The sequence below is a fragment of the Oncorhynchus tshawytscha genome, unplaced genomic scaffold, assembly GCF_018296145.1.
Source record: "Oncorhynchus tshawytscha isolate Ot180627B unplaced genomic scaffold, Otsh_v2.0 Un_contig_8974_pilon_pilon, whole genome shotgun sequence".
NCBI lineage: Eukaryota > Metazoa > Chordata > Actinopteri > Salmoniformes > Salmonidae > Oncorhynchus > Oncorhynchus tshawytscha.
In genome coordinates, this window is record NW_024609795.1 from 441,482 (window position 1) to 466,976 (window position 25,495).

The 25,495-nt window shown below is 45.0% G+C and overlaps 1 protein-coding gene across 4 annotated transcripts; it reads left to right on the forward strand.

The window, feature by feature from the left end:
• Nucleotides 1–370: 370 nt before the first annotated feature.
• tfap4 (transcription factor AP-4 (activating enhancer binding protein 4)) lies at nucleotides 371–19,888 on the forward strand. 4 transcript variants are annotated; one of them, XM_042318206.1, is made up of 8 exons: nucleotides 375–806; nucleotides 2,962–3,005; nucleotides 3,067–3,231; nucleotides 9,804–9,902; nucleotides 10,241–10,429; nucleotides 13,771–13,869; nucleotides 15,491–15,658; nucleotides 15,949–19,888. In XM_042318206.1, the coding sequence occupies exons 3-8, from the start codon at nucleotides 3,115–3,117 to the stop codon at nucleotides 16,099–16,101; spliced, it is 825 nt and encodes a 274-aa protein (XP_042174140.1). In that variant the 5' UTR covers nucleotides 375–806; nucleotides 2,962–3,005; nucleotides 3,067–3,114; the 3' UTR covers nucleotides 16,102–19,888. The 4 variants fall into 4 exon arrangements, with proteins under 4 accessions (XP_042174139.1, XP_042174137.1, XP_042174140.1 ...); XM_042318203.1 differs by lacking the exon at nucleotides 2,962–3,005 and having other exon boundaries at nucleotides 373–806; nucleotides 3,033–3,231; XM_042318204.1 differs by lacking the exon at nucleotides 2,962–3,005 and having other exon boundaries at nucleotides 3,033–3,189.
• The last annotated feature ends 5,607 nt before the right edge of the window (nucleotides 19,889–25,495 follow it).

The following is a 25,495-nucleotide window of genomic DNA, read 5'->3' on the forward strand; positions in this document are numbered from 1 at the left end:
AGTTTGTTGCTGTTTTTGTGAGCCCTGCCAACTCGTCAGCTGATCCCACTTGTTCGCTTTCATAGTGAGAGGAGACCAGTGTCCCTACAACAGACTGGTTTCCTCTGCTCTATCGTTAACATTTCGAAAAACATCGTAGATTTAAAATAACTAAGTGACGCATGCAAAAAAAAAAATTGTTTTCCCTAATTTACGTGGAAAATCCTCATAAAATAGATAATGTCATAATAACTGTAGATTAGGCTACTAGGATTCGAGATATAGCATCAGTATCACTCAATGGAAACAATTCTACATTTGTGGCTCTCATTTAATCAACCAGACTCGTGCCTCGCCCCCTCCAGTGTAGATTTAAATAATCCTTTGTTTACATGATGCAGTCCCTCTGTCCGCGGAAGGAGGCTTTTGGTAGTGCTGTGTGATTCCTACCAGCTGTTTCCCGCCTTGAAAGACATCCGATCAGCTGCAACTACACACATACACGTACATGCAGAGGGAAAGAGAGAGAGAGATTGAGAGCGCCACACAACGAGGGAACCCTATCAGCTGGAAGTAGAGTAACGTTTAGAACTCCGACTGCTCTCCTACTACATAAGGAATTTTCCGAATTATGAAATTATTCTAGATTTATGAGCAAGGGAATTTGCACCTGAAACTGGAACATATTTTGTGCGTTAATTCATTTGAACCGGGGGACACACAACTGGAGAGGAAATCATGGAGTATTTCATGGTACCAGCACAGAAGGTGCCCTCCTTGCAACATTTTAGGAAAACGGAGAAGGAAGTGATTGGGGGTCTTTGTAGGTGTGTGTGCACTTTTACTATTTCGCCTTATTGTATACGATAACAATTTGTTTATCTCTGCTGGTGGTGCGCATTTAGCGACGTTGGCGTGGCAACATGCTTGATTTGATCTGTATGTTATTGTGTACTGTACACGACCCACTGTCAAAGAGCGAGACAATTACCTTTATTGAATATCGATTAAGTACTCATATTAGGTAGATGACGATTCAGTACATGCATATGTAACTTAATTTTACCGTTACTTTAGCTAAATCTAGACATTTAGTAGCTAACAAACATACCCCACGTGGTTACATGCACACCACGCTGCTGCTCTGTTCCGAGAGATCGATCCCTGGCTATTTTGATATTTTCCCCAACGGTTACGTTATGTTTTGGATAAGTATACTAATTTACATATGAGCAAGAGAGGTAGTACATGTATAACAAAGGTGTCGCACCTTTGCTATGAATGTTTCGTTCACGTCCTAGGGTGAACTGTTTGCTCAGTTCGTTGGGGAGCGCGCTCAAGTTATTGTGGGCAGTGCGGCCATGCTTGTGCTAAAGTGGTGAGGGATCTGTCGTAGTCTTCCCTCCAGTAACTTCACATTTCCGGATAATTTATGTAAAATTCACGGTGAAAGTTTAAGTAGTCGCATTTGTGCAACGAAATCACAGTTTCGCTGGTATTCTTGGCCACATTTTGGTGCACTCTAGTACCGTATGCACTGCGTCTTTTCTCCCGCAGCTCAGCAATGCCGCCGCATGTAGAGGAAGCAGTCGCATTGTTGTAATGGCGGAGGACTCGATGAGAGGTTTTGAACGCAGCAGTGTGGCGGCGCGATGCATTCTAAAACAGATTGGACCGTATGAAACTGATTGTGTCGCCGCGAGGCATTCCGCAACCGATTGAGAAATTAGTAGTGGTCTTTTTAATTAGGGGGTGTGTATAGTGGAAGGCCAGTCGATGCATTTGCAACCTTTAGTAGACAGGGAGGCGGAGATGAAGGATATCGTGTGGTCTGCGCACGTGGTCTGGGACATGTAGTTCTATTTTCGAATTGTGTAATTTTGCATAAAATTGTCCAAGCAACACTCAATTATAGTCTTTGATGTGCACATTTGGCCATAATACATTGTCAAACATGATTTCTCACGTACAAATGTGTATTTATTATGATAATACTTGAATGTTTATTATGTTAATGTTGCTATAATTTGGGGACCCTGATTAAAGCAACTCATCTAATATACTGTTCCTAGTCTGTCAAGCTATGGTGGTTGTATTTGTGACTGGGTTCGCTATTCGCTACCACCCAGTCGTGATTTGGCAGAGGCTGTGTTTGCTGGCTGGTTTCTGGGTTGTAAGGAAACAGCAGACACGGTCTCTCTCCCCATCTGTGTCTGCACAATTGTTCCCTGTGTTTGCTCTGAGGCAGCTGAGTCACTACTGATAAGAGCCTTGCTACTAGAAAGCTTCCCAGTGATACTCCCATTAGATGTAGAGGATGTGGAAGTTCAATTAGACATTTCCCATCCCAAATGGAATCTGTGTGGGAGCCATGCTGAACAAATCAGGATGACAAACGCTTTTATGGTTGGAATTCTCACAGGCTGTGTTCCGTGGGTTCAGAGGTCTGAAACAATGGGGTTTGGCCAGGGGTTCTAGCAGGAACGTCAGCATTGTGTTGTGCAGTGGGCCACGTGAAGCGTCTGCTAGGGTGTTATAAGAAAACAGCATCAAAGCCTGTTCTACACTTTCATGCTGTTTTCTCGGGGCACAGTCAGCTTGGTAGTAGGAAGCATCGAAATTTGACCATCACAATGGTTCTGTTTTGAAAGCTCACCAAAGCTGTGTTTTCTGGCTTGTTTTGATAGTTCATACATAGCTGTGCTGTCGCTCACAGTAGGTTCATTCATGTTTTGATAGTTCATACATAGCTGTGCTGTTGCTCACAGTAGTTCATTCATGATTTGATAGTTCATACATAGCTGTGCTGTTGCTCACAGTAGTTCATTCATGTTTTGATAGTTCATACATAGCTGTGCTGTTGCTCACAGTAGTTAATTCTTGTTTTGAATTTCTACTCCATTCAAAACTGACCAATAGAGGTCAACTTGAAGATCTTTGACCCCTATTGTGTAACCTTACGACCTCTTCCCCCCCCCCCAGCCTGGCGAACATTCCTCTGACCCCAAAAGACGGCGCGCGACCAGGTAACCTTACGACCTCTTCCCCCCCAGCCTGGCGAACATTCCTCTGACCCCGAGGCGGCGCGCGCGGCGGATCCGCCGGGAGATCGCCAACAGCAACGAGCGGCGGCGCATGCAGAGCATCAACTCCGGCTTCCAATCGCTCAAGACGCTCATCCCCCACAGCGATGGAGAGAAACTCAGCAAGGTGGGTCCGAGGGAGGAAAGGAAGGGAGAGAAACTCAGCAAGGTAGGTCAGACTTTGACTTGTTTATTACACAATAACAAATTAAAACCGCGTAGCAAACTACAGCATGCATTAATGAAATTATAAGAGGACACAATAAAGGCAGAAAAGTCCACCATACATTGTGGTCAGCGAGAGAAGGAAATGGAGGGGGAACATTTAGCAAGGTCAGATAGGAGGGAGTTGGAGAGCGAGATCAGATAGACAGGGATATTGGGTTAGTAGGTTAGTCTAGAAAAATCAGACAGACAGTGATATTGGGTTAGTAGGTTAGTCTAGAGAGATCAGACAGACTGGGATATTGGGTTCGTAGGTTAGTCTAGAGAGATCAGACAGACAGGGAGATTGGGTTAGTAGGTTAGTCTAGAGAGATCAGGCAGGGATATTGGGTTAGTAGGTTAGTCTAGAGAGATCAGACAGACAGGGAGATTGGGTTAGTAGGTTAGTCTAGAGAGATCAGACAGACAGGGAGATTGGGTTAGTAGGTTAGTCTAGAGAGATCAGACAGACTGGGATATTGGGTTAGTAGGTTAGTCTAGAGAGATCAGACAGACAGGGATATTGGGTTTGTAGGTTAGTCTAGAGAGATCAGACAGACTGGGATATTGGGTTTGTAGGTTAGTCTAGAGAGATCAGACAGACAGGGTTATTGGGTTAGTAGGTTAGTCTAGAGAGATCAGACAGACAGGGAGATTGGGTTAGTAGGTTAGTCTAGAGAGATCAGACAGACAGGGAGATTGGGTTAGTAGGTTAAAGTCGAGAACAGTGGTTCCCAAACTTTTTATAGTCCCATACCCCTTCAAACAGTCAACCTCCAGCTGATTAGCACCAGGGTCAGCACACTCTCAAATGTTTTTTTCCTTCCATCATTGTAATAAGCCTGCCACACACACACCATATTTTTTGTTCATCGGAAATTGTGAATAACTCACCACAGGTTAATGAGAAGGGTGTTCTTGAAGGATGCACATAACTCTGCAATGTTGGGTTGTATTAGAGAGAGTCAGCCTTAAATAATTTTCCACACAGCCTGTGCCTGTATTTAGTTTTCATGCCAGTGAGGGCCAAGAATCCACTCTCACATAGGTACATGGTTGCAAAGGGCATCGGTGTTTTAACAGAGCGACTCCTGGCTTGGCGATACTCTGAGCGCAGCCCAATCCAGAAATCTAGCAGTGGCTTCTGATTAAATTACATTTTCATAGAACCGCTTGTTGCAATTTCGTTGAGGCTCTTTTGTTCAGATATTGGTAAGAGGACTGGGGGAAGGGCATTAAAGGGATAACGAATCCAGGTTGTGTCATCCGTTTCAGGAAAGTATCTGCGTAATTGCTCACCCAACTCACTCAGGTGCTTCGCTATATCACATTTGACATTGTCCGTAAGCTTGAGTTCATTTGCAAACAAAAAATCATACGATGATGGAAAGACCTGTGTGTTGTCCTTGTTAATGCAGACAGAGAAGAGCTCCAACTTCTTAATCATAGACTCAATTTTCTCCCGCACATTGATAGTTGCGGAGAGTCCCTGTAATCCTAGATTCAGATCATTCAGGCGAGAAAAACCGTCACCCAGATAGACCAGTCGTGTGAGAAACTCGTCATCATGCAAGCAGTCAGACAAGTGACTATTATGGTCAGTAAAGAAAACTTTAAGCTCGTCTCTCTATTAAAAAAGTGTCAATACTTTGCCCCTTGATAACCAGCGCACTTCTGTATGTTGTAAAAGCGTTACATGGTCGCTGCCCATATCTTTGCATAATGCAGAAAATACACGAGAGTTCAGGGGTCTTGCTTTAATGAAGTTAACCATTTTCACTGTAGCGTCCAAAACGTCTTTCAAGCTGTCAGACATTCCCTTGGCAGCAAGAGCCTCTCGGTAGATGCTGCAATGTACCCAAGTGGCCTCGGGAGCAACTGCTTGCACACGCATTACCACTCCACTGTGTCTCCCTGTCATGGCTTTTGCTCCATCAGTACAGATACCAACGCATCTTAACCACCAAAGTCCATTTGATATCACAAAGCTGTTCAGTACTTTAAACATATCCTCTCCTGTTGTCCTGGTTTCCAGTGGTTTGCAGAAGAGGATGTCTTCCTTAATTGACTCCCCATAAATGTAACAGACCAGGAGCTGTGCCAGGCCCGCCACATCTGTTGACTCATCCAGCTGTAACGCATATAATTCACTGGCTTGTATGCGAAGCAGTGATTGTTTCAAAACATCTGCCATGTCACTGATGCATCGTGAAACAGTGTTGTTTGATAAAGACATTGTCTGTTTTTTTGGCCTTTTCCCCCAGCATTGTCCCAGCCATATCCACGCAGCAGGAAGAATTAAGTCCTCTACAATAGTCTGGGTCTTGCCTGTCCTAGCCACTCAGTAGCTCACCATATAAGATGCTTCTAGCCCCTTCTTATTAATGGTATCGGTTGCTTTTATACATGTATTACTACTCAAAAGTTATCTATTCTCGCTCAAAAAACTCCTGTGGCTTATTTTTCACATTGACATGTTTTGTTTCTAAATGTCTGCACAGAGTGAAGGTTTCATCGAGTTGTAAGATACTTTATCACATATAACACACTGTGGCTGAGGAAAGGCACTACTCCCAATTTAAGTGAACCCCAAATCAATGTAGTTGGATGGTCCAATGTCCCTGTCTGTTGTTCGGTGCTTTCCCGGGTAAGGAGTCAGTAGCTTTTCGTCTGCATCAGATTCACAACTGTCAGTGTCCATGCTGGCTGGGCTACAACAAATGTAGAATGACTGATGCTAGCATTGGATGTGCCCGTGGAAGCAGAACAGCTTGTCGTCGACAGGTGCAGGTGTAGTACTGCTGGTAGTAGCAGTACTACCAGTAGAGCTGGTATGTGTCTCTATGGACGCAGGCTTTACTTTTTTTAAACCATTTATCCATTTTCGAGCAAACGGAATGAGCAGCAGCTACGTTTGGCTACATAGTTTAATTCCCGCGAGAGAGTAACGGTTAATGTGATTGGATGTTCATTATTTGACTAGGCTACCTGTATTTGACATTGTGTTGTTATTTCACTGATGGCTTAATTTTATTTTTTTGCAGTGAAGCAAGGCTACTCAGACGAGAGAGAAAACCTCAGCTAAATGTATAGCCCCGGTGGGAAATGGGCTGTTTGAAAATGTGGGAAAAAAAATGGTCAAAAATTGGCGAATCACATTTTTATTTGGCATACCCCAGATTGGGAATACCTGGTCTAGAGAGATCAGTCAGACAGACAGGGAGATTAAGATACTAGGTTCAAGTCTAGAGAGATCGGTCAGACAGGTATAGTGGGATAGTAGGTCCAAGTCGAAAGATTAGTCACACAGACAGAGATATTGGGTTAGTGGGTTCGCCTAGAGAGAGCAGACAGGGATAGTGGGACAGTAGGTTAAAGTTATAGAGATCAGGCAGACAGGGAGATTGGGTTAGTAGGTTCGTCTAGAGAGACCAGACAGGGATAGTGGGACAGTAGGTTACAGTTATAGAGATCAGCCAGACAGACGGGGTTAGTAGGTTCACCTAGAGAGACCAGACAGGGATAGTGAGACAGTAGGTTAAAGTTATAGAGATCAGCCAGACAGGGAGATTGGGTTAGTAGGTTCGTCTAGAGAGACCAGACAGGGATAGTGAGACAGTAGGTTAAAGTTATAGAGATCAGCCAGACAGACGGGGTTAGTAGGTTCGTCTAGAGAGACCAGACAGGGATAGTGAGACAGTAGGTTACAGTCTATAGAGATTAGCCAGACAGACGGGGTTAGTAGGTTCGTCTAGAGAGACCAGACAGGGATAGTGAGACAGTAGGTTACAGTCTATAGAGATTAGAGACCAGACAGGGAGAGGTTAGTCCAGACAGACAGGGTTATTAGGTTCGTCTAGAGAGACCAGACAGGGATAGTGAGACAGTAGGTTACAGTCTATAGAGATTAGCCAGACAGACGGGGTTAGTAGGTTCGTCTAGAGAGACCAGACAGGGATAGTGAGACAGTAGGTTACAGTCTATAGAGATTAGCCAGACAGACAGGGTTAGTAGGTTCGTCTAGAGAGACCAGACAGGGATAGTGAGACAGTAGGTTAAAGTTATAGAGATCAGACAGACAGGGATATTGGGTTAGTAGGTTCGTCTAGAGAGATCAGACAGGGATAGTGGGACAGTAGGTTACAGTCTATAGAGATCAGTCAGACAGATGGGGATATTGGGTTAGTAGGTTCGTCTAGAGAGATCAGACAGGGATAGTGGGACAGTAGGTTACAGTCTATAGAGATCAGTCAGACAGATGGGGATATTGCCATGTCTGTTCAACTCCCAGTACATATGATTCTAGATATGTACAGTGCTGCTTGAAAGAATGTGAACCCTACAGGCTGGTTATTTATTTTGCTATAAAATATTAAAATAAACATATTAACCCCATTTCGTAATACAGACATTCCAGGTAAATGACAGAAACAAAAAATATATATGTTTTCATTGTTTATTTAACAAAAGTGGTTTATTTAACAGAAACTCAGATTTGATGTGTGCTCAAATATGTGAGCCCCTTCAGTCAATAGTTATTAGCGGAGATAACTTGGAGTAACTGTCTCCTATAGCCAGTGATCAGTCTCTGACGTCTGTTTTGAGGGATTTTTGCCCACTCCTTCTTACAGAACTCAGCCAATTGAGTGAGGTTTGAGGGGTGTCTGGCATGACCTGCCCGCTTCAGGTCCTGCCACAGCATCTCGGTTGGATTTAGGTCAGGACTTAGCCAATCCAAAACACAAATCTTCTTTCCCCTGAGCTATTATTTGGTAGATTTGCTTTAATGCTTTGGATCTTTGTCTTGTTTGGAAAACCCACTTTCGGCCCAGCTTTAGCTCCTTGACTGATGGCATGACGTTCTGTTCAAGAATCTCCTGGTTTACCTCAGAATTCATGGTTCCCTTAGTGATGTGGAGTCGTCCCGGTTCAGAGGAGGAAAAGAAGCCCCAGATCTTAACATTCCCATCACCATGCTTGACGTTGGGATAAGGTTATTTTGGTGGTAGACAGTGTTGGGTTTTCGCCAAACATAGCAGTATTGATTGTGCCCAAAAAGGTCAATTTTAGACTCATCGGTCCAGAGAATAGACTTCCAGAAACCTTCAGGTTTGTCCAGGTTGTCTCTGGCAAAGTTAAGACGGGCAGTTTGGTTCTTTTTTGACAGCAGAGGCTTCTTCATAGCAACCCTCCCATGAATGGCATTTGGATTCAGTGTTCTTCTTATCGTTGAAGCGGGCACATTTACCTGAGATGCAGCAAGGGAGGTCTGCAAATCTCTAGATGTTATATTTGGGTTGGTTTTTACCAGATTTATTCTTGTTCTTGTGGCTCTTGGGGATATTTTGGAAGGGTATCCACTTCAAGGCCGAGTTGCTGTGATGTTAAATGCTCTCCATTTGTAAACAGTGGACTGATGGAGCTCACATCTTTTTGAGATGATTTTATAACCTTCCCCCGACTGATGTGCTCTCAATACCCACGTCCTGATGTCCTCTGAGATCTGCTTTCCTCTCAGCATGGCGTGCTTTGCCTTCACCTGGTTGGGTAACACCAAACTGACCAGGTTTCTTATCTCCATTTGTCAGAGTCACGCCCAAACTCTTTCCTAACGATCTCTCCTTTGATTGGGTCATTTGGTACCAAATTATTTTACCCACCTGATTCTACATACCTACTTGATTTAACCAATGCAACTTGTGGTTCACTTATTTTTGCACCTGCACTAATTCCTTTTTAATGTTGTTTTTCTACTATAAGCATCATTTCCTCTACACCAACATATGGTATTGGTAAATATAAACCTGTTATGTCAGATCAAAAAGACTGGTTCTGATTAAATGAAGATTTGATGGTAAAAACTAAACACATCTGTAATAGAACAAGGGGCTCACTAACTTTCAAGCAGACCTGTAACACCTACTGATAAGTTGATAGACAAGTCTTCCCTTTGAAGTTATACAGGCTCTAGTTGCTGCTACAGCACCAGTCAAGGGGCTCTTGTTGCTGCTTCTACAGCACCAGTCAAGGGGCTCTAGTTGCTGCTACAGCACCAGTCAAGGGGCTCTAGTTGCTGCTACAGCACCAGTCAAGGGGCTCTAGTTGCTGCTACAGCACCAGTCAAGGGGCTCTAGTTGCTGCTACAGCACCAGTCAAGGGGCTCTAGCTGCTGCTACAGCACCAGTCAAGGGGCTCTAGCTGCTGCTACAGCACCAGTCAGGGGCTCAGTTGCTGCTACAGCACCAGTCAAGGGGCTCTAGTTGCTGCTACAGCACCAGTCAAGGGGCTCTAGTTGCTGCTACAGCACCAGTCAAGGGGCTCTAGTTGCTGCTACAGCACCAGTCAAGGGGCTCTAGTTGCTGCTACAGCACCAGTCAAGGGGCTCTAGTTGCTGCTACAGCACCAGTCAAGGGGCTCTAGTTGCTGCTACAGCACCAGTGAAGAGGCTCTTGTTGCTTCTACAGCACCAGCCAAGAGGCTCTTGTTACTGCTATGTAACATTTTGTCGTAGTTATAACAGTGTTCACTCCTCTACAGGCGGCCATCTTGCAGCAGACAGCAGAGTACATCTTCGCTCTGGAGCAGGAGAAGACCCGGCTACTGCAACAGAACAGCCAGCTCAAACGCTTCATTCAGGTGAGACACCGTCATCATTTGGTGTCACTAGTGTGCACCCCCCCCATTAAGTTTAGATACGCAGTTGTTCCTACCAGCACGTGGCTCTCTAGACACACTACTGTGCTCAGAATCATTACTTTGTTTTTTAACAATAGTAATCTGGCCTCAGTAGATGAGAAATGTTCTACTATTCTCAGCACTTAAAATTCAGTTTACTTTCCTGTGTCCATTCCTTAGTTCATAGACTGTTCATCAAACACACTACAATGGAAGGAATCACCCGTCGTGGTCCAAATCAACCCTATCTTAGTCCTCCATGACTTACTCTCCCTCCGCTCCCTCTCTTGCTCCAACAGGAGTTCAGCGGCTCCTCCCCAAAGAGGAGGCGCGGGGCGGAGGAGAAGGATGAAGGGATCGGTTCCCCAGACATTTTGGAGGAGGAGAAGACTGATGACCTGCGGAGGGAGATGGTGGAGCTGAGACAGCAGCTGGACAAGGAGCGTTCTGTCCGCATGATGCTGGAGGAGCATTTGAGACAGGAGGAGGTAGGAACAGAGACACACAACCACAAGTAATTGTCAGGAACCTCCGTATTCAGGGTTTACACAGCCTGTTTGTTTGAAGTGATTGAAGTACTTGAATTTGGAGCTCAGAAAATCAAGTACTGGAAAACCTTGAGTTGAAAATCAGTCATTTCCTCAATTTGGTCATTAAAAAGTCCCTGAAAATAGGCTATTTATAAACTCTCCTGCTCCTATATAATTATCCAATGATTTTTATTTCTGATCCGTTTTTGTGAGAGTTTCCCAGCGTTTCAATTGACGGGTGTTGGGCTAGTTTGTTGAGGTCAACAGCATATTGACTTCAACTTGGCGTTCCATGACAAAGGAAACAGTGTTTTGTTGTTGCTTTCTCGTTTGAAAAACATGACACGAAACTAGAGGTCGACCGACTATGATTTTTCAATGCCGATGCCGATATTGCACGGAACACAAGAGAAGTGACACAATTTCCCTAGTTAAATTGAAATTCAGGTTAGCAGGCAATATTAACTAAATATGCAGGTTTAAAAATATATACTTGTGTATTGATTTTAAGGAAGGCATTGATATTTATGGTTAGGTACACATTGGTGCAACAACAGTGCTTTTTTCGCGAATGCGCTTGTTAAATCATCACCAATTTGGTGAAGTAGGCTGTGATTCGATGATAAATTAACAGGCACCGCATCGATTATATGCAACGCAGGACAAGCTAGATAAACTAGTAATATCATGAACCATGTGTAGTTAACTAGTGAGAATGTTAAGATTGATTGTATTTGATAAGATAAGTTTAATGCTAGCGAGCAATTTACCTTGGCTTCTTGCTGCAGTCACGTAACAGGTAGTCAGCCTGCCACGCAGTCTCCTCCTCGTTGAGTGCAATGTATTCGGCCATAATCGGTGTCCAAAAACGACGATCACCGATTGTTATGAAAACTTGAAATCGGCCCTAATTAATCGGCCATTCCGATTAATCCGTCAACCTCTATACAAAACCCTTTATACATCTGAAATGGCGAGGGTGAGATTAATGCTACTGATAGCCTACATGGACAGGGTGAGATTAATGCTACTGGTAGTCTATGCGGACAGGGTGAGATTAATGCTCCTGGTAGCCTACATGGACAGGGTGAGATTAATGCTACTGGTAGCCTACATGGACAGGGTGAGATTAATGCTACTGATAGCCTACATGGACAGGGTGAGATTAATGCTACTGGAGTCTATGCCTACATGGACAGGGGACAGGACAGGACAGGGTGAGATTAATGCTCCTGGTAGCCTACATGGACAGGGTGAGATTAATGCTACTGGTAGCCTACATGGACAGGGTGAGATTAATGCTACTGGTAGCCTACATGGACAGGGTGAGATTAATGCTACTGGTAGTCTACATGGACAGGGTGAGATTAATGCTACTGGTAGCCTACATGGACAAGGTGAGATTAATGCTACTGGTAGTCTACCATGACAGGGTGAGATTAATGCATGGACAGGGTGAGATTAATGCTGGTACTGGTGAGATTAATGCTACTGGTAGTCTACATGGACAGGGTGAGATTAATGCTACTGGTAGCCTACATGGACAGGGTGAGATTAATGCTACTGGTAGTCTACCATGACAGGGTGAGATTAATGCTACTGGTAGTCTACATGGACAGGGTGAGATTAATGCTACTGGTAGTCTACATGGACAGGGTGAGATTAATGCTACTGGTAGTCTACATGGACAGGGTGAGATTAATGCTACTGGTAGTCTACATGGACAGGGTGAGATTAATGCTACTGGTAGTCTATGCGGACAGGGTGAGATTAATGCTACTGGTAGTCTACATGGACAGGGTGAGATTAATGCTACTGGTAGTCTACATGGACAGGGTGAGATTAATGCTACTGGTAGTCTACATGGACAGGGTGAGATTAATGCTACTGGTAGCCTACATGGACAGGGTGAGATTAATGCTACTGGTAGCCTACATGGACAGGGTGAGATTAATGCTACTGTTAGCCTACATGGACAAGGTGAGATTAATGCTACTGGTAGCCTACATGGACAAGGTGAGATTAATGCTACTGGTAGTCTACATGGACAAGGTGAGATTAATGCTACTGGTAGCCTACATGGACAGGGTGAGATTAATGCTACTGGTAGCCTACATGGACAGGGTGAGATTAATGCTACGGGTAGTCTATGTGGACAGGGTGAGATTAATGCTACTGTTAGCCTACATGGACAAGGTGAGATTAATGCTACTGTTAGCCTACATGGACATGGTGAGATTAATGCTACTGGTAGCCTACATGGGATTAATGCTACTGGTAGCCTACATGGGACATGGGGTGAGATTAATGCTACTGGTAGCCTACATGGACAGGGTGAGATTAATGCTACTAATGCTACTGGTAGCCTACATGGACAAGGTGAGATTAATGCTACTGGTAGCCTACATGGACAAGGTGAGATTAATGCTACTGGTAGCCTACATGGACAAGGTGAGATTAATGCTACTGTTAGCCTACATGGACATGGTGAGATTAATGCTACTGGTAGCCTACATGGACAAGGTGAGATTAATGCTACTGGTAGCCTACATGGACAGGCTTTATCGGTGTGCTTGCATCACCAACATCTCTACTGGTAGGCTGTAAAATTCAGTCTATTTGAATGCCAATGCAAAGTATCATTGGGAAGGCCTATAAAATGCACCTCATGTTTTAGCATGATAATACACAGCCTCATGTCCCAAGGATCTGTACACAATTCCTGGAAGCTGAAACTGTGCCAGTTCTTCTATGGCCTGCATACTCACCAGACGTGTCACCCATTGAGCATGTTTGGGATGCTCTGGATGGACGTGTACGACAGCGTGTTCCAATTCCTGCCAATGTCCAGCAACTTCGCACAGCCATTGTAGAGGAGTGGGGCAACATTCCATAGGCCACAATCAACTGCCTGAGCAACACTATGTGAAGGAGATGTGTCACGCTGCATGAGGCAAATGGTGGTCACACCAGATACTGACTGGTTTTCTGATCCACGACCCTTCAGCACCAGCCACGACCCCCAACAGATTTATATCTGTATTCCCAATCATGTGAAATCCATAAATTAGGGCCTAATTAATTTATCTCAATTGACTGATTTCCTTATACTCAATAAAGTCTTTATAATTGTTGCATGTTGCGTTTATATTTATGCTCAGTATATAAAGACCAATCCAAGGCTTTAATGACCATACTCATTAGCAATGTTGAGCAGAGATAATAGATATGACGGTGCATATTCAGTAATGGCAGTGTTATTGTCTCCAGTCTGAGTCCTACCTCTGTTAACCACTCAGGTCTGCTGTGTTGTGGTTGGTGGTACTCAGCCTGAACATGTGTTAGGAACTCACTCCGAGCAGCAGGAGAGAGCCAGCACCCCAGCCCACAGCCCACAGGTGAGAGAAAGAGACTGAGAGACATACAATCACACTCGCATATCAACACACACACACTACTGATGTGACATACATTATTGTCTCCAGAGGCGTCAGGAAGACTCTAAATCGCCACAGTGGAAACGCATCAACACAGCACCCGTCTGAGAGTAACATATAGCTGAGCTCAAGGTTTACCGTGGTCAACAGCTCTGACACCTTTACGGTCGACTCTCCATTACTGGCGTTTCAGTCACATCCTTGAGAGCCCGGAAATCTTCTAGTCCCATATGTGTTGTTATTGCTTTTTCTTGATTCTGTTTTGCTTTCAAAATCACACGTTTTTAAATAAAAAAGGACACAACTGGATGTTGTAAGTCCGCAATAATACCTATAGACCACGCCGGGAGACAACTTTTGGGGTGTAGTTACCCTTTAATTGAGCTGCACACCAGCCAGAGACTGTTTGGGTAGTAATGTCTCTGTAACGCTCATTTGATGGCAGAGTTTACAAAACAGATGTCCCCTCGATTGATGCAAATAATCATGATATAGGCCACTTTTTTAGTTGACATTTAATTGATAAGGTTTTTGGGAACCATTCCTATCTACCAGAAGACGGTTGTCATGACATTAGCATCACCACTAGCGGCTACACAAAGTGGTAGACAAACGTGCGCACACAGACGGGCGTTCCTGTGCTGTTGCCTCTTCAGGAAGTTGAAGGAAAATACGAATCACTGATGCATTTTGTTCATTTTATATGGCCCTAGAAATCCCGTCTCTGCGGTGACGGTCTCTCCCTCCCTCACGGTGGCATCTCAGGTTGAATAGGGAAAAGCATGATGACAGTGTCACTAGGGCTCAGGCTGGAGAGGAACATAGTAAGGTGTATGGTAGTTGTATTGTTGTCCACCAGAGGGCAGCAGAGGCTCCTGGGAAAGGGCTGTTGGGAAGATGAGTCTGCTGGTGTGTTTTGTTGTTATTAAATAATAATCTGTTGTTAGTCATCATGTGGCGTTTTAGGATGACTGAACCAAATGTCTTGCTCTTTCTAAAAATTCATTTTTCACTGAGTGCGAGTGTCAACCAGTGTGTTTTCGGGGATCGGTTTGGGCAAGGAGAGGTGCAGAATCACTCATCTTGATCCCATGAATACAGTGCATTCAGAAAGTATTCAGACCCCTTGACCTTTTCCACATTTTGTTACGGTACAGCCTTATTCTAAAATGGATCAAATGTATTATTTTACTCATCAATCTACACACAATACCCAATAAGGACATAACGAAACAGGTTTTTAGACATTTTAGCAAATGTATTCAAAATAAACAACTGAAATATTATATTTACATAACTATTCAGACCCTTTACTCAGTGCTTTGTTGAAGCACCTGTTTTTTCTTTGTCATTATGGGGTATTATGTATAGATTGGTGAGGGGGGGGGCGAACAATGTAATCAATTTTAGAACACGGCTTTAACATAACAGAAATGTGGAAAAAGTCAAGGGGTCTGAATACACTGTAGTTATTTGGGGTGCAGGGTGATTTGTAATTCTGTGTAGTCTGACACTACTGTAGTCGATTTATAACATGCACAATGTATATCTGTGTGACCTCTTCATCCTCCTGTCCCTCCAGGTGCTGGCCCCCAGGTCGTCCCCCGCCCCCACCCACCACCCCACGGTCATCGTCCCAGCCCCCGCACCAGCCCCGCCTCCCCATCACGTCACCGTGGTAACCATGGGCCCGGCCTCTGTCATCAACACAGCCTCCACATCTCGCCAGAACCTGGACACCATTGTGCAGGTGAGCCAAAGAAGTGGAGAAATTGTAGTTGTATCAAACCCAGGGAGAAAAAACTGCGCTCTCTGAATTTATGCAACTGTTATCTTTGGTATGTTGCAGATAGATTTTTCTTCTGTCAGTTTGTAGAACACTTGGTAGTTCTATGGAAAGTGTCCATAAAAAGTGGCAATTGTCAGTGCATTTCCACATGTGAACACCAGATGGTGGTGTAGTCACTGCATCTGCCACTGCTGTTTTTCACTCACTCTCTGCTTCCCTCCATATCTGTCTCTCCCTCCCTCCATCTCCAGGCCATCCAGCACATTGAGAGCATCCAGGAGAGGGTGGGGGAGGAGGAGCAGCGCCGGGCGGTGATCGTCACCCAGGGACGCGCCCTCACAGACACAGCGGGGTCCGACACGGCGTCCGACAGCGAGTGGCCAGAGGACTGCTCACTGCCCTGAGGCCTCCCATCACACACAGGGGCCACGAGAGGGGGCCCTGTACAACACCCACAATACTCTGATTATATGGCCATTTATTAGGTTGGATAGACGGATCAGACACACACACACACTGAACTAGGATAGTCTACTGTAGCTGGATAATTACACATACACACTTCTTTCTGTCTCCCTTTTCTGCTTTCTTGCTTTTTCTCAAACCGGACAAAAAACATCAGTAGAAAGGTGATGGGTTGACCTGACAGTTCCACATAGCTCAAGCAGCCAGCAGCCTTCCAATTGGTCACGAAACACCCATTCAACCCACTCCCTCTCTGGGTCTAGCTCCTCCAGAGGGCTGCCAGAGGATGGAAGTGTCACACCCATCCAACCCACTCCCTCTCTGGGTCTAGTTCCTCCAGAGGGCTGCCTGAGGATGGAAGTGTCACACCCATTCAACCCACTCCCTCTCTGGGTCTTGCTCCTCCAGAGGGCTGCCTGAGGATGGAAGTGTCACACCCAGGTCCAGCCTGGTCCCTTGGCTCAGTTGTCAAATGGAGACTCTTTCTCACCTTCTCCAAAACCAAATAAGCAACTTCTGCCCAGCGAGCAGGAGAGCGCGCCTGGACAGGACAGGTGTACCCCAACCAGCAGCACAGCCGTCCCAGGTGACCCCACATACTAGAGATCATTTCTACAAGAAATCCTCTACTTCCTGTATCTCTTCACCATATTTCTACCCAGGGGAATCTCCCCTGAGCGATGAGACACTGTGAGCATTCAAAGACACATTCTGAATCAGTTCCAACACACCTTTTGGCTCCTTAGTAAGAGACAATGTTGTCGTTTTTCTGTTTACAAAGAATTTGTAAGAGTTTACGCTACAGGTTTTCTTTTTGATCTTGTGTTCTGCTCAGTGGCTCTGGTCGATAAATCACAGGGATTGAAATGAAACGTGACAACACAGAAAAGGCCCATATTGACGCAGCTAGAGGTCTGTTCATTTCAGTGGTGCTGTTAGGAGACAAAGCTAAGCTTACTATGGAAAGAGGAGGAGTGCACTTCTGGTTCCCTCTTTCTCTTTTTGGGCCATCACACTTTTTACTGGGCTGGGTTCCCAGTAGACATTTATATAGGTGACACTCTCCCCTAAATAGTAGTACAGATGAAAACCTGTAACACCGATTCACCCTTTTGTCTGTTGCTTCTGACATTTTGGCATCTAGCTTGTTGAATAAGCTAATCGATGGGTACGTCTTGAGTTTTAAAACTCTGTGTGTTTTTGCTGTTGTACACACAGGGTAGGCTGGTGTATCTGGCTCCACGCTGTAATTAGGTGGGTTGTGTCCGCGGTTAGGAAAGCCCTGTATTTGGGACAGGCCTCTGTTTGATATCGTAGGAGAACACACACACACCCCCCTGTGCAATTAATGGTCCCAGATCTGATAAAGCTCCTCCCATCATCTGATAAAGCTCCTCCCATCATTTGTCCTTGAGTTTTGGAAACGTCTCTCTGATGTTTGTGAGTTTAGATCCTTAACTGCCAATGATATTGGTTGACTGTGCATTTGACTCTATGTTTCCACTAAGAGGAACACGCGTCCTGGGGGGTAGGTATCTCTGGTATCACCATACTACTCGGCATCGTGATACTTGGCGTGGTATCACGTCATTAGTAAAATGTTGATATTGTGACAACCCCACTCTGAAAATAGGCACATTTTCTTGCGGTTTCCACAGATTTCTAGCGTGTCGCCGTGCAAAACAAAATGTTTTGGCTCCTTTGTGTCCTGACCAGTTAGCATCCCTGGCTATTGTCCGTTTTATTATTGTGCTTTTCAGCGTGTTTCATTCTCTCTGTCAAGTCTGTCTATGATGGTTCTGTTGTGCCCCAGATATGACAGTGGTTTTACAGGGATCACAGACACTTTTTCAAAAGCCTGAGTTTTCCCAGGCTGACCTGATTGAAACCTTGTTGTTTTGGGGGTTCTCCTATCCCGTGGAGTGAGGGGGGAATGCAGACACACATCTACAGTCATGGTGGGTTCGAGAGAGCCAGATTCTGTGCAGATTGTCAGATCCTTACAATACTTACAGAAATGATTTAGAATATGCCCATCTGGGTTGCACCCAGGATAACACGCTGCCTGAGAGAGAGGGGGCAGCGGTTTGCCATAACACAGCTTCTAATGTGCAGGGTAGGCACTGTGAGGCCAGCCTTAACTCAACCCTGGAGTCAGAGCGAGAAAGAGGTAGAGGCTGGCCACACCTATATAGAGAAAGCCTGAACACTGTTCAATAGGATTGATACTGTAAACCTTTTATGTCCAGAACCTCCCAATATAAATACACACTTGGTGGCTTATGCTTGGTTTTAGTGTGCTGCGGTTTCCAAAAGGAGATGTGGATGCATTGTTTTTCAACATTCCAGAAGATTCCACCAGTACCTTTAGCATCTCTAACTGGCACTTTTCAAGAGCAAAAAGCAACGATTTTGTCTGAGGTTATTTTTGGCCACAATACGGCCAATCGCAAAGGAATTGTTTTTAATGTCAAATGATTTGATGGTAAATTGTATTGATTTGTTGATTGTCCCTTATGTCTTCCCTTTGAGTGTAGAGGGAGTCCTTTTACTGCTGGTCAGATGAGACGCATCTCCCTCCTATCCTTCCTTCTTGGTATTTACAGTGGATTCACACTGGCCACGTTCAAGGCCACTTCATTGCAGTCGCATGCCAGAACCTCACAATGCCTGGATAGGTGTTTTTGTATCAGCTTACCACAAAATGACACCGCCAACTGATGCCGGACTGGAAAGTCAGTGAGGTGGCACGCAGCCATAGGTTGCTGCATGCAGTGCTACTGTAATGTAGTCAGCCTGGAACGCAACCACTGTGTTCACCCAGGAAAAAACCAACTTAGCCATGTTGAGTTCCATTATTTGTAAATGGTCAGTGATTCTTGAGGTGTGCCCTCTATAAACCTTCTAATCTGGATGGGTAGGGGCAGTCCTCTGATCCAGTCCTATTGATTGCTGAACAAAATGTTGTTTTTGTTTGATTACGCTTTATGCTATGTCCTTAGTAGCCCTTTTCAGTACCTGTGTTCAAACATTTTCTCTGCTGATGCCAAGCACTGTCCCATAGATGTTTTGTGTATCTTCTATACGATATCTCTGTTAGATACATAACAGATTGCCTGTGAGGTGGGCAGGGGTCAGGGAGGGGGTCAGTGAATGGGGGGGGTTACGGTTCTAAAGCACTTACTGTACTATATATGGGAGAGGGTTCCTCTTATTTTTCTGAAAGGGGGCCTCTCCTCGGCTGAAGCTCTTGATATGTTGTGAGACTAAAACCACACAGCTGTGTATTTCCCCTTTTCCCTGTGTCTGACCCGGTCATATACCCTGGGTGTATTCATTAGGCACCAAACGGAAGAAAATGGACTGAAACAGGGAGATACTAACTGACTTTCCCCAATAAGAAACAGTTGTTTTAATTTTCCATTGCTACGGTGTGCCCTAGTGAATACAACCCCTGTCCCATGTCTGTCTGTCCCTCATCTCTTTGTCTGTCTGTAGTCGACACAAGACTCTCATCCTGTCTTCCCTCTCCGTCACTCACGCCCTCCTCTCCTCCCCAGCTCCTCTTTATCTGTTGTCTTGTGTTTTGTTGGACAGTCAGTCCACACGGTCGTTGAGAAGCTATTATATTTAGAGTTTTTTTTAAGAAGAAACTTGTGGGTGGATAAAGAAGAGGCTTGTGCCTTTTGTAAAGACAGAATAATAAAGTTTGTACTTCATTTTTTACAAGTTGGTCTCGTTTCTGTTTATCACTATCACTGTGTGTAGCTAGCACATTAGCATTTAAGAGCAGTTTAACTGTTACATATCTGATTTTAAATGTATTACATTTTTACGGCAGTGCAATTTCTATGACACCGGTGATGTTACAGTGGGGCAAAAAAGTATTTAGTCAGCCACCAATTGTGCAAGTTCTCCCACTTAAAAAGATGAGAGAGGCCTGTAATTTTCATCATAGGTACACTTCAACTATGACAGACAAAATTAGGGGGAAAAATCCAGAAAATCACATTGTAGGATTTTTTGTGAATTTATTTGCAAATTATGGTGGAAATAAATATTTGGTCACCTACAAACAAGCAAGATTTCTGGCTCTCACAGACCTGTAACTTCTTCTTTAAGAGGTTCCTCTGTCCTCCACTCGTTACCTGTATTAATGGCACCTGTTTGAACTTGTTATCAGTATAAAAGACACCTGTCCACAACCTCAAACAGTCCCAGAACCACGGGGGACCTAGTGAATGACCTGCAGAGCGCTGGGAATCACTCCAAACTCCACTATGGCCAAGACCAAAGAGCTGGGGCTCCACGCAAGATCTCACCCCGTGGGGTTAAAATGATCACAAGAACGGTGAGCAAAAATCCCAGAACCCACGGGGGACATAGTGAATGACCTGCAGAGCGCTGGGAACAAAGTAACAAAGCCTACCATCAGTAACACAAAGAGGGCTCAAAGGACACCAGAAACAAAATTGTAGACCAGCACCAGGCTGGGAAGACCAAAGGGACCAGGACAACTGATCCGTGTAAAGGAAAGAATGAATGGGGCCATGTATCGTGAGATTTTGAGTGAAAACCTCCTTCCATCAGCAAGGGCATTGAAGATGAAACGTGGCTGGGTCTTTCAGCATGACAATGATCCCAAACACCCTGCCCGGGCAACGAAGGAGTGGCTTCGTAAGAAGCATTTCAAGGTCCTGGAGTGGCCTAGCCAGTATAGCAAAGGGTTAAAAAGGGTTGTGTTCTGTAGTCATGAAACAGGATTTATTGAACGTGGCCCAGGTTCTCGCTCTCCTTCCTTCCCTCCTGTTGGTTCACTCCAGCTCTCTGGTTTATGTACATGTGTCCCTTTTGTGATTGGTTGTCGTGCCAGAAGCCCCCTGCCCGTCCCCTGGGCAGACCCACAGTCAGGCTGGTCTGGTGCTAAATAAAGATGGCCCACCGTCACCATCGGCGTCTGTGACAGTTTGCAGCACTAGTGACTCCAGTAGGTGGCATGTCACTGTCCTCTAGTACTTCAGTGTCTATGCAGTGTTCATTTTCAGTCTCTCTCTCTGTCTCTCATTCCCTCACTCGTTCTTTCTCGGCCTGTCTAGCTCACAGGTTCACACTAGATATGTGATCGCCATTCAAAAATGTCCCATTGGAATTCTGGAATGGTAAGTGTTCTGGTGCCCAGACCCACTCTGAATCATGCCCCCATGATGGTACTGCAGGGATAGTGACACTTGCCATGTTATGACAGGCACTATCCATGCTGTCTGGGTGGAAATTAGCAGCTGTCAAATGGCAGATTTGATTGTCAAAAGAAAGGATTCTCAATGACTCCATTGTTTGCTCAAGCTATAATTGAAGCTCTAGAAGTTTCTGAATCTAGATGTTTCTGAAACTACAAGTTCTCAAACCAAGGGACACCTTTTGACATCAGTGCTCTGCAGGATTGGAGTCTATTCCATTTCAATTCAAGAAGTACACTGAAATTCCTATTCTCAATGTTATTCAATTAGGAAAATGTGGAATTGGAATTTAGTTTACCTCCTGGAATTGAAAGGGAATTGGATCACAATCCTGGTGCTCTGTTATTCAGAGATATTCTAGGTAGGGCTAGGAGTTTTTCTTATCACTTGACCTGATTGGACCTCAACATGTACCTGGTCTGACTGGGCCCCAACATGTACCTGACCTGATTGGGCCCCAACATGTACCTGGTCTGACTGGGCCCCAACATGTACCTGGTCTGACTGGGCCCCAACATGTACCTGATGGTGACTGGGCCCCAACATGTACCTGGTCTGATTGGGACCCAACATGTGCCTGGTCTGATTGGGACCCAACATGTGCCTGGTCTGACTGGGCCCCAACATGTACCTGGTCTGACTGGGCCCCAACATGTACCTGGTCTGACTGGGCCCCAACATGTACCTGGTCTGATTGGGACCCAACATGTGCCTGGTCTGACTGGGCCCCAACATGTACCTGGTCTGACTGGGCCCCAACATGTACCTGGTCTGACTGGGCCCCAACATGTATCTGGTCTGACTGGGTCTCAACATGTACCTGGATTGCTAGGTCACATGGTCAGGGAAACTCCTGGTCATTAGAATACACACTGGTCTGAATACACACAAAACAATCAGCACATTCTAGACTGGGGTAGTGTCAAGTCAACACAGCAGGAGGTGGAGAATGTTCACAATGACTAAGGTTGTGTTTCTCTGCACAGACGTTGCTGGAGCATGCCTGAACTTACAATGCCTGGAAAGGTATTTTATGTTCTAGCAATCTCATGCGTGATGGCACAGTCTGACGTGGCACACAACCATTGGTTGATGCATGCAACGTCTGAGCAGGGGAACACGACATAAATAAACATGATAGTACCAGACTGTGAAGTTGGAGCTAGTCTCTTGTGACAGACTTGACTTCAACTGTTTTATTCCATGGTGAGCAGAGGTCATCCATGAATGATCTCCACCTCCACCATTTTGTTTGCTTCTGTCCATGAATACTTCTGTTCTTCCATCTAAGTGTTCCTTGGTCTTCCATGGTTTATTTTGTCCAGTGGTTTCCTTGTCAGGGACCAGGGTCTGGTGAAGATGGATGTTCCTAGTGGTCGATCCAGCCCCATTATCTGCATTTTATTTGGATACAACAACAAAAATGTTTTTGTTTATATTTGGCCAATGTACCCCCAGAATGATCCATGGACGTGTTTGGTCTTGAAACAAACAAATAACATGAATTGATTGATTAGGTTCCGAGATGATGTTGCGGAGCACATGCACATGGTCGCGGAGGCACAGAATGTACAGACCATGTGTAAACGAGACAGATCTGAGTCTGGAGAACATGAACATCACACACACCGAGAGGTGAGAACAAAAGTCACCCATAAGAAGGACAGTATCCTGGCATAGAGATGGCCCGAAGGGACATGGGGAAATTGCGAGTTTGTTGAGGTAGTTAAGTAGCTAGGTTCAGTCAATTAACCATGCTTAGCTCCTCTCCAGTCACGGCCATCCATGCAACCAGAGCCAGTCTTCTCTTTGGGGTCGGAGGTCATCCTCTCTGGATACTATATTTATGGAGGAACTGCAGGGAGGAACCCGAGTGTGCCTCTTAGAACAACCGGCACCATAGTGCACTGCAGGGACAGGACAGGAACGTATCCTGCCTACATGAATGGCTAGACCCCTGTCTCTTCCCAACTCTACCCCCAGCCACAGATTCACAATGTTGTTCACCTGCTGCAGCTCGACACCAGTGAAGTAAGTAACTAACCACCTGTGGAGATCTACTTTACACCACACATGGTACGTTCCATCTGATGGGTGCTGTGTGTCTTTGTTTCAGGGGGAGAAACAACCTCTTCATTGTTGTGTAAATTATGGCATTAATGTAGTGTGGGATAGCCAGGGACTTTAATGCAGGGAAACTTTAATCTGTTTTACTACATTTCTATCAGCATGTTAAATGTGCAACCAGAGGGAAAAAAACTCTGGACCACTTTTACTCAACACATAGAGACACATACAAAGCTCTCACTCGCCCTCCATTTGGCAAATCTGACCATAATTCTATCCTCCTGATTCCTGCTTACAAGTAAAAATTAAAGCAGGAAGCACCAGTGACTCAGTCAATAAAAAAGTGGTCAGATGAAGCAGATGCTAAACTACAGGACTGTTTTTCTAGCACAGACTGGAATATGTTCCGGGATTCCTCCGATGGCATTGAGGAGTACACCACATCAGTCACTGGCTTTATCAATAAGTGCATCGAGGATGTCGTCCCCACAGTGACTACGTACATACCCCAACCAGAAGCCATGGATTACAGGCAACATCCCCACTGAGCTGAAGGCTAGAGCTGCCGCTTTCATGGAGCGGGACTCTAACCCGGAAGCTTATAAGAAATTCCTCTATGCCCTCCGACGAACCATCAATACAAGACTAAGAGGGATTCATACTACACAGGCTCTGACGCTCGTCGGATGTCGGAGACCATGTGTGGGGTTGCTTCTCAGCCAAGGGAGTGGGCTCACTCACAATTTTACCTAAGAACACAGCCATCAATAAAGAATGGTACCAGCACATCCTCCGAGAGCAACTTCTCCCAACCATCCAGGAACAGTTTGGTGACGAACAATGCCTTTTCCAGCATGATGGACCACCTTGCCATTAGGCAAAAGTGATAACTAAGTGGCTCAGGGAAAACATTGATATTTTGGGTCCATGGCCAGGAAACTCCCCAGAACTTAATCCCATTGAGAACTTGTGGTCAATCCTCAAGAGGCAGGTAGACAAACAAAAACCCACAAATTCTGACAAACTCCAAGCATTGATTATGCAAGAATGGGCTGCCATCAGTCAGGATGTGGCCCAGAAGTTAATTGACTGCATGCCAGGGTGGATTGCAGAGGTCTTGAAAAAGAAGGGTCAACACTGCAAATATTGACTCTTTGCATCAACTTCATGTAATTGTCAATAAAAGCCTTTGACACTTGTGAAATGCTTGTAATTATACTTCAGTATTGCATAGTAACATCTGACAAAAATATCTAAAGACACTGAAGCAACAAACTTGGTGAAAATTAATATTTGTGTCATTCTCAAAACTTTTGATCACGACTGTATGTTCACTTCGAGAGGAGGAGGTCAGAGACCTCGCCGTTTGGTGACAGAACAACAACCTCTCCCTCAACGTGATCAAGACAAAGGAGGTGATTGTGGACTACAGAAAAAAATGCCCCCATTCTCATCAACGGGGCTGCAGTGGAGCGGGTAGAGAGCTTCAAGTTCAAGCGGTACCGGAGCGCCAAGTCTAGGTCCAAGAGGCTTCTAAACAGCTCCTACCCCCAAGCCATAAGACTCCTGAACATCTAATCAAATGGCTACCCAGACTATTTGCATTGCCCCCCCCCTTTTACACCGCTGCTACCCTCTGTTGTTGTCATCTATGCATAGTCACTTTATAACTCTACCTACATGTACATATTACCTCAACTAACCGGTGCCCCTGCACATTGACTCTGTTCCGGTACCCCCCTGTATATAGTCTCGCTATTGTTATTTTACTACTGCTCTTTAATTACTTGTTGCATTTCTCTCTTATTCTTATCTGTGTTTTTTTAACTGCATTGTTGGTTAGTGGCTTGTAAGTAAGCATTTCACTGGAAGGTTGTATTTGGCACGTGACAAATAACATTTGATTTGATATGTTAGTTGTCTACTACCTCTGCCCAATGCCTGGTGGTGTTCAGAGTAGAGCACTCACACTCTGTAAGTCTCCGCTCTATTCAACAGGGAGGGTGAATGTGTACCCTAAGTCCTCAAG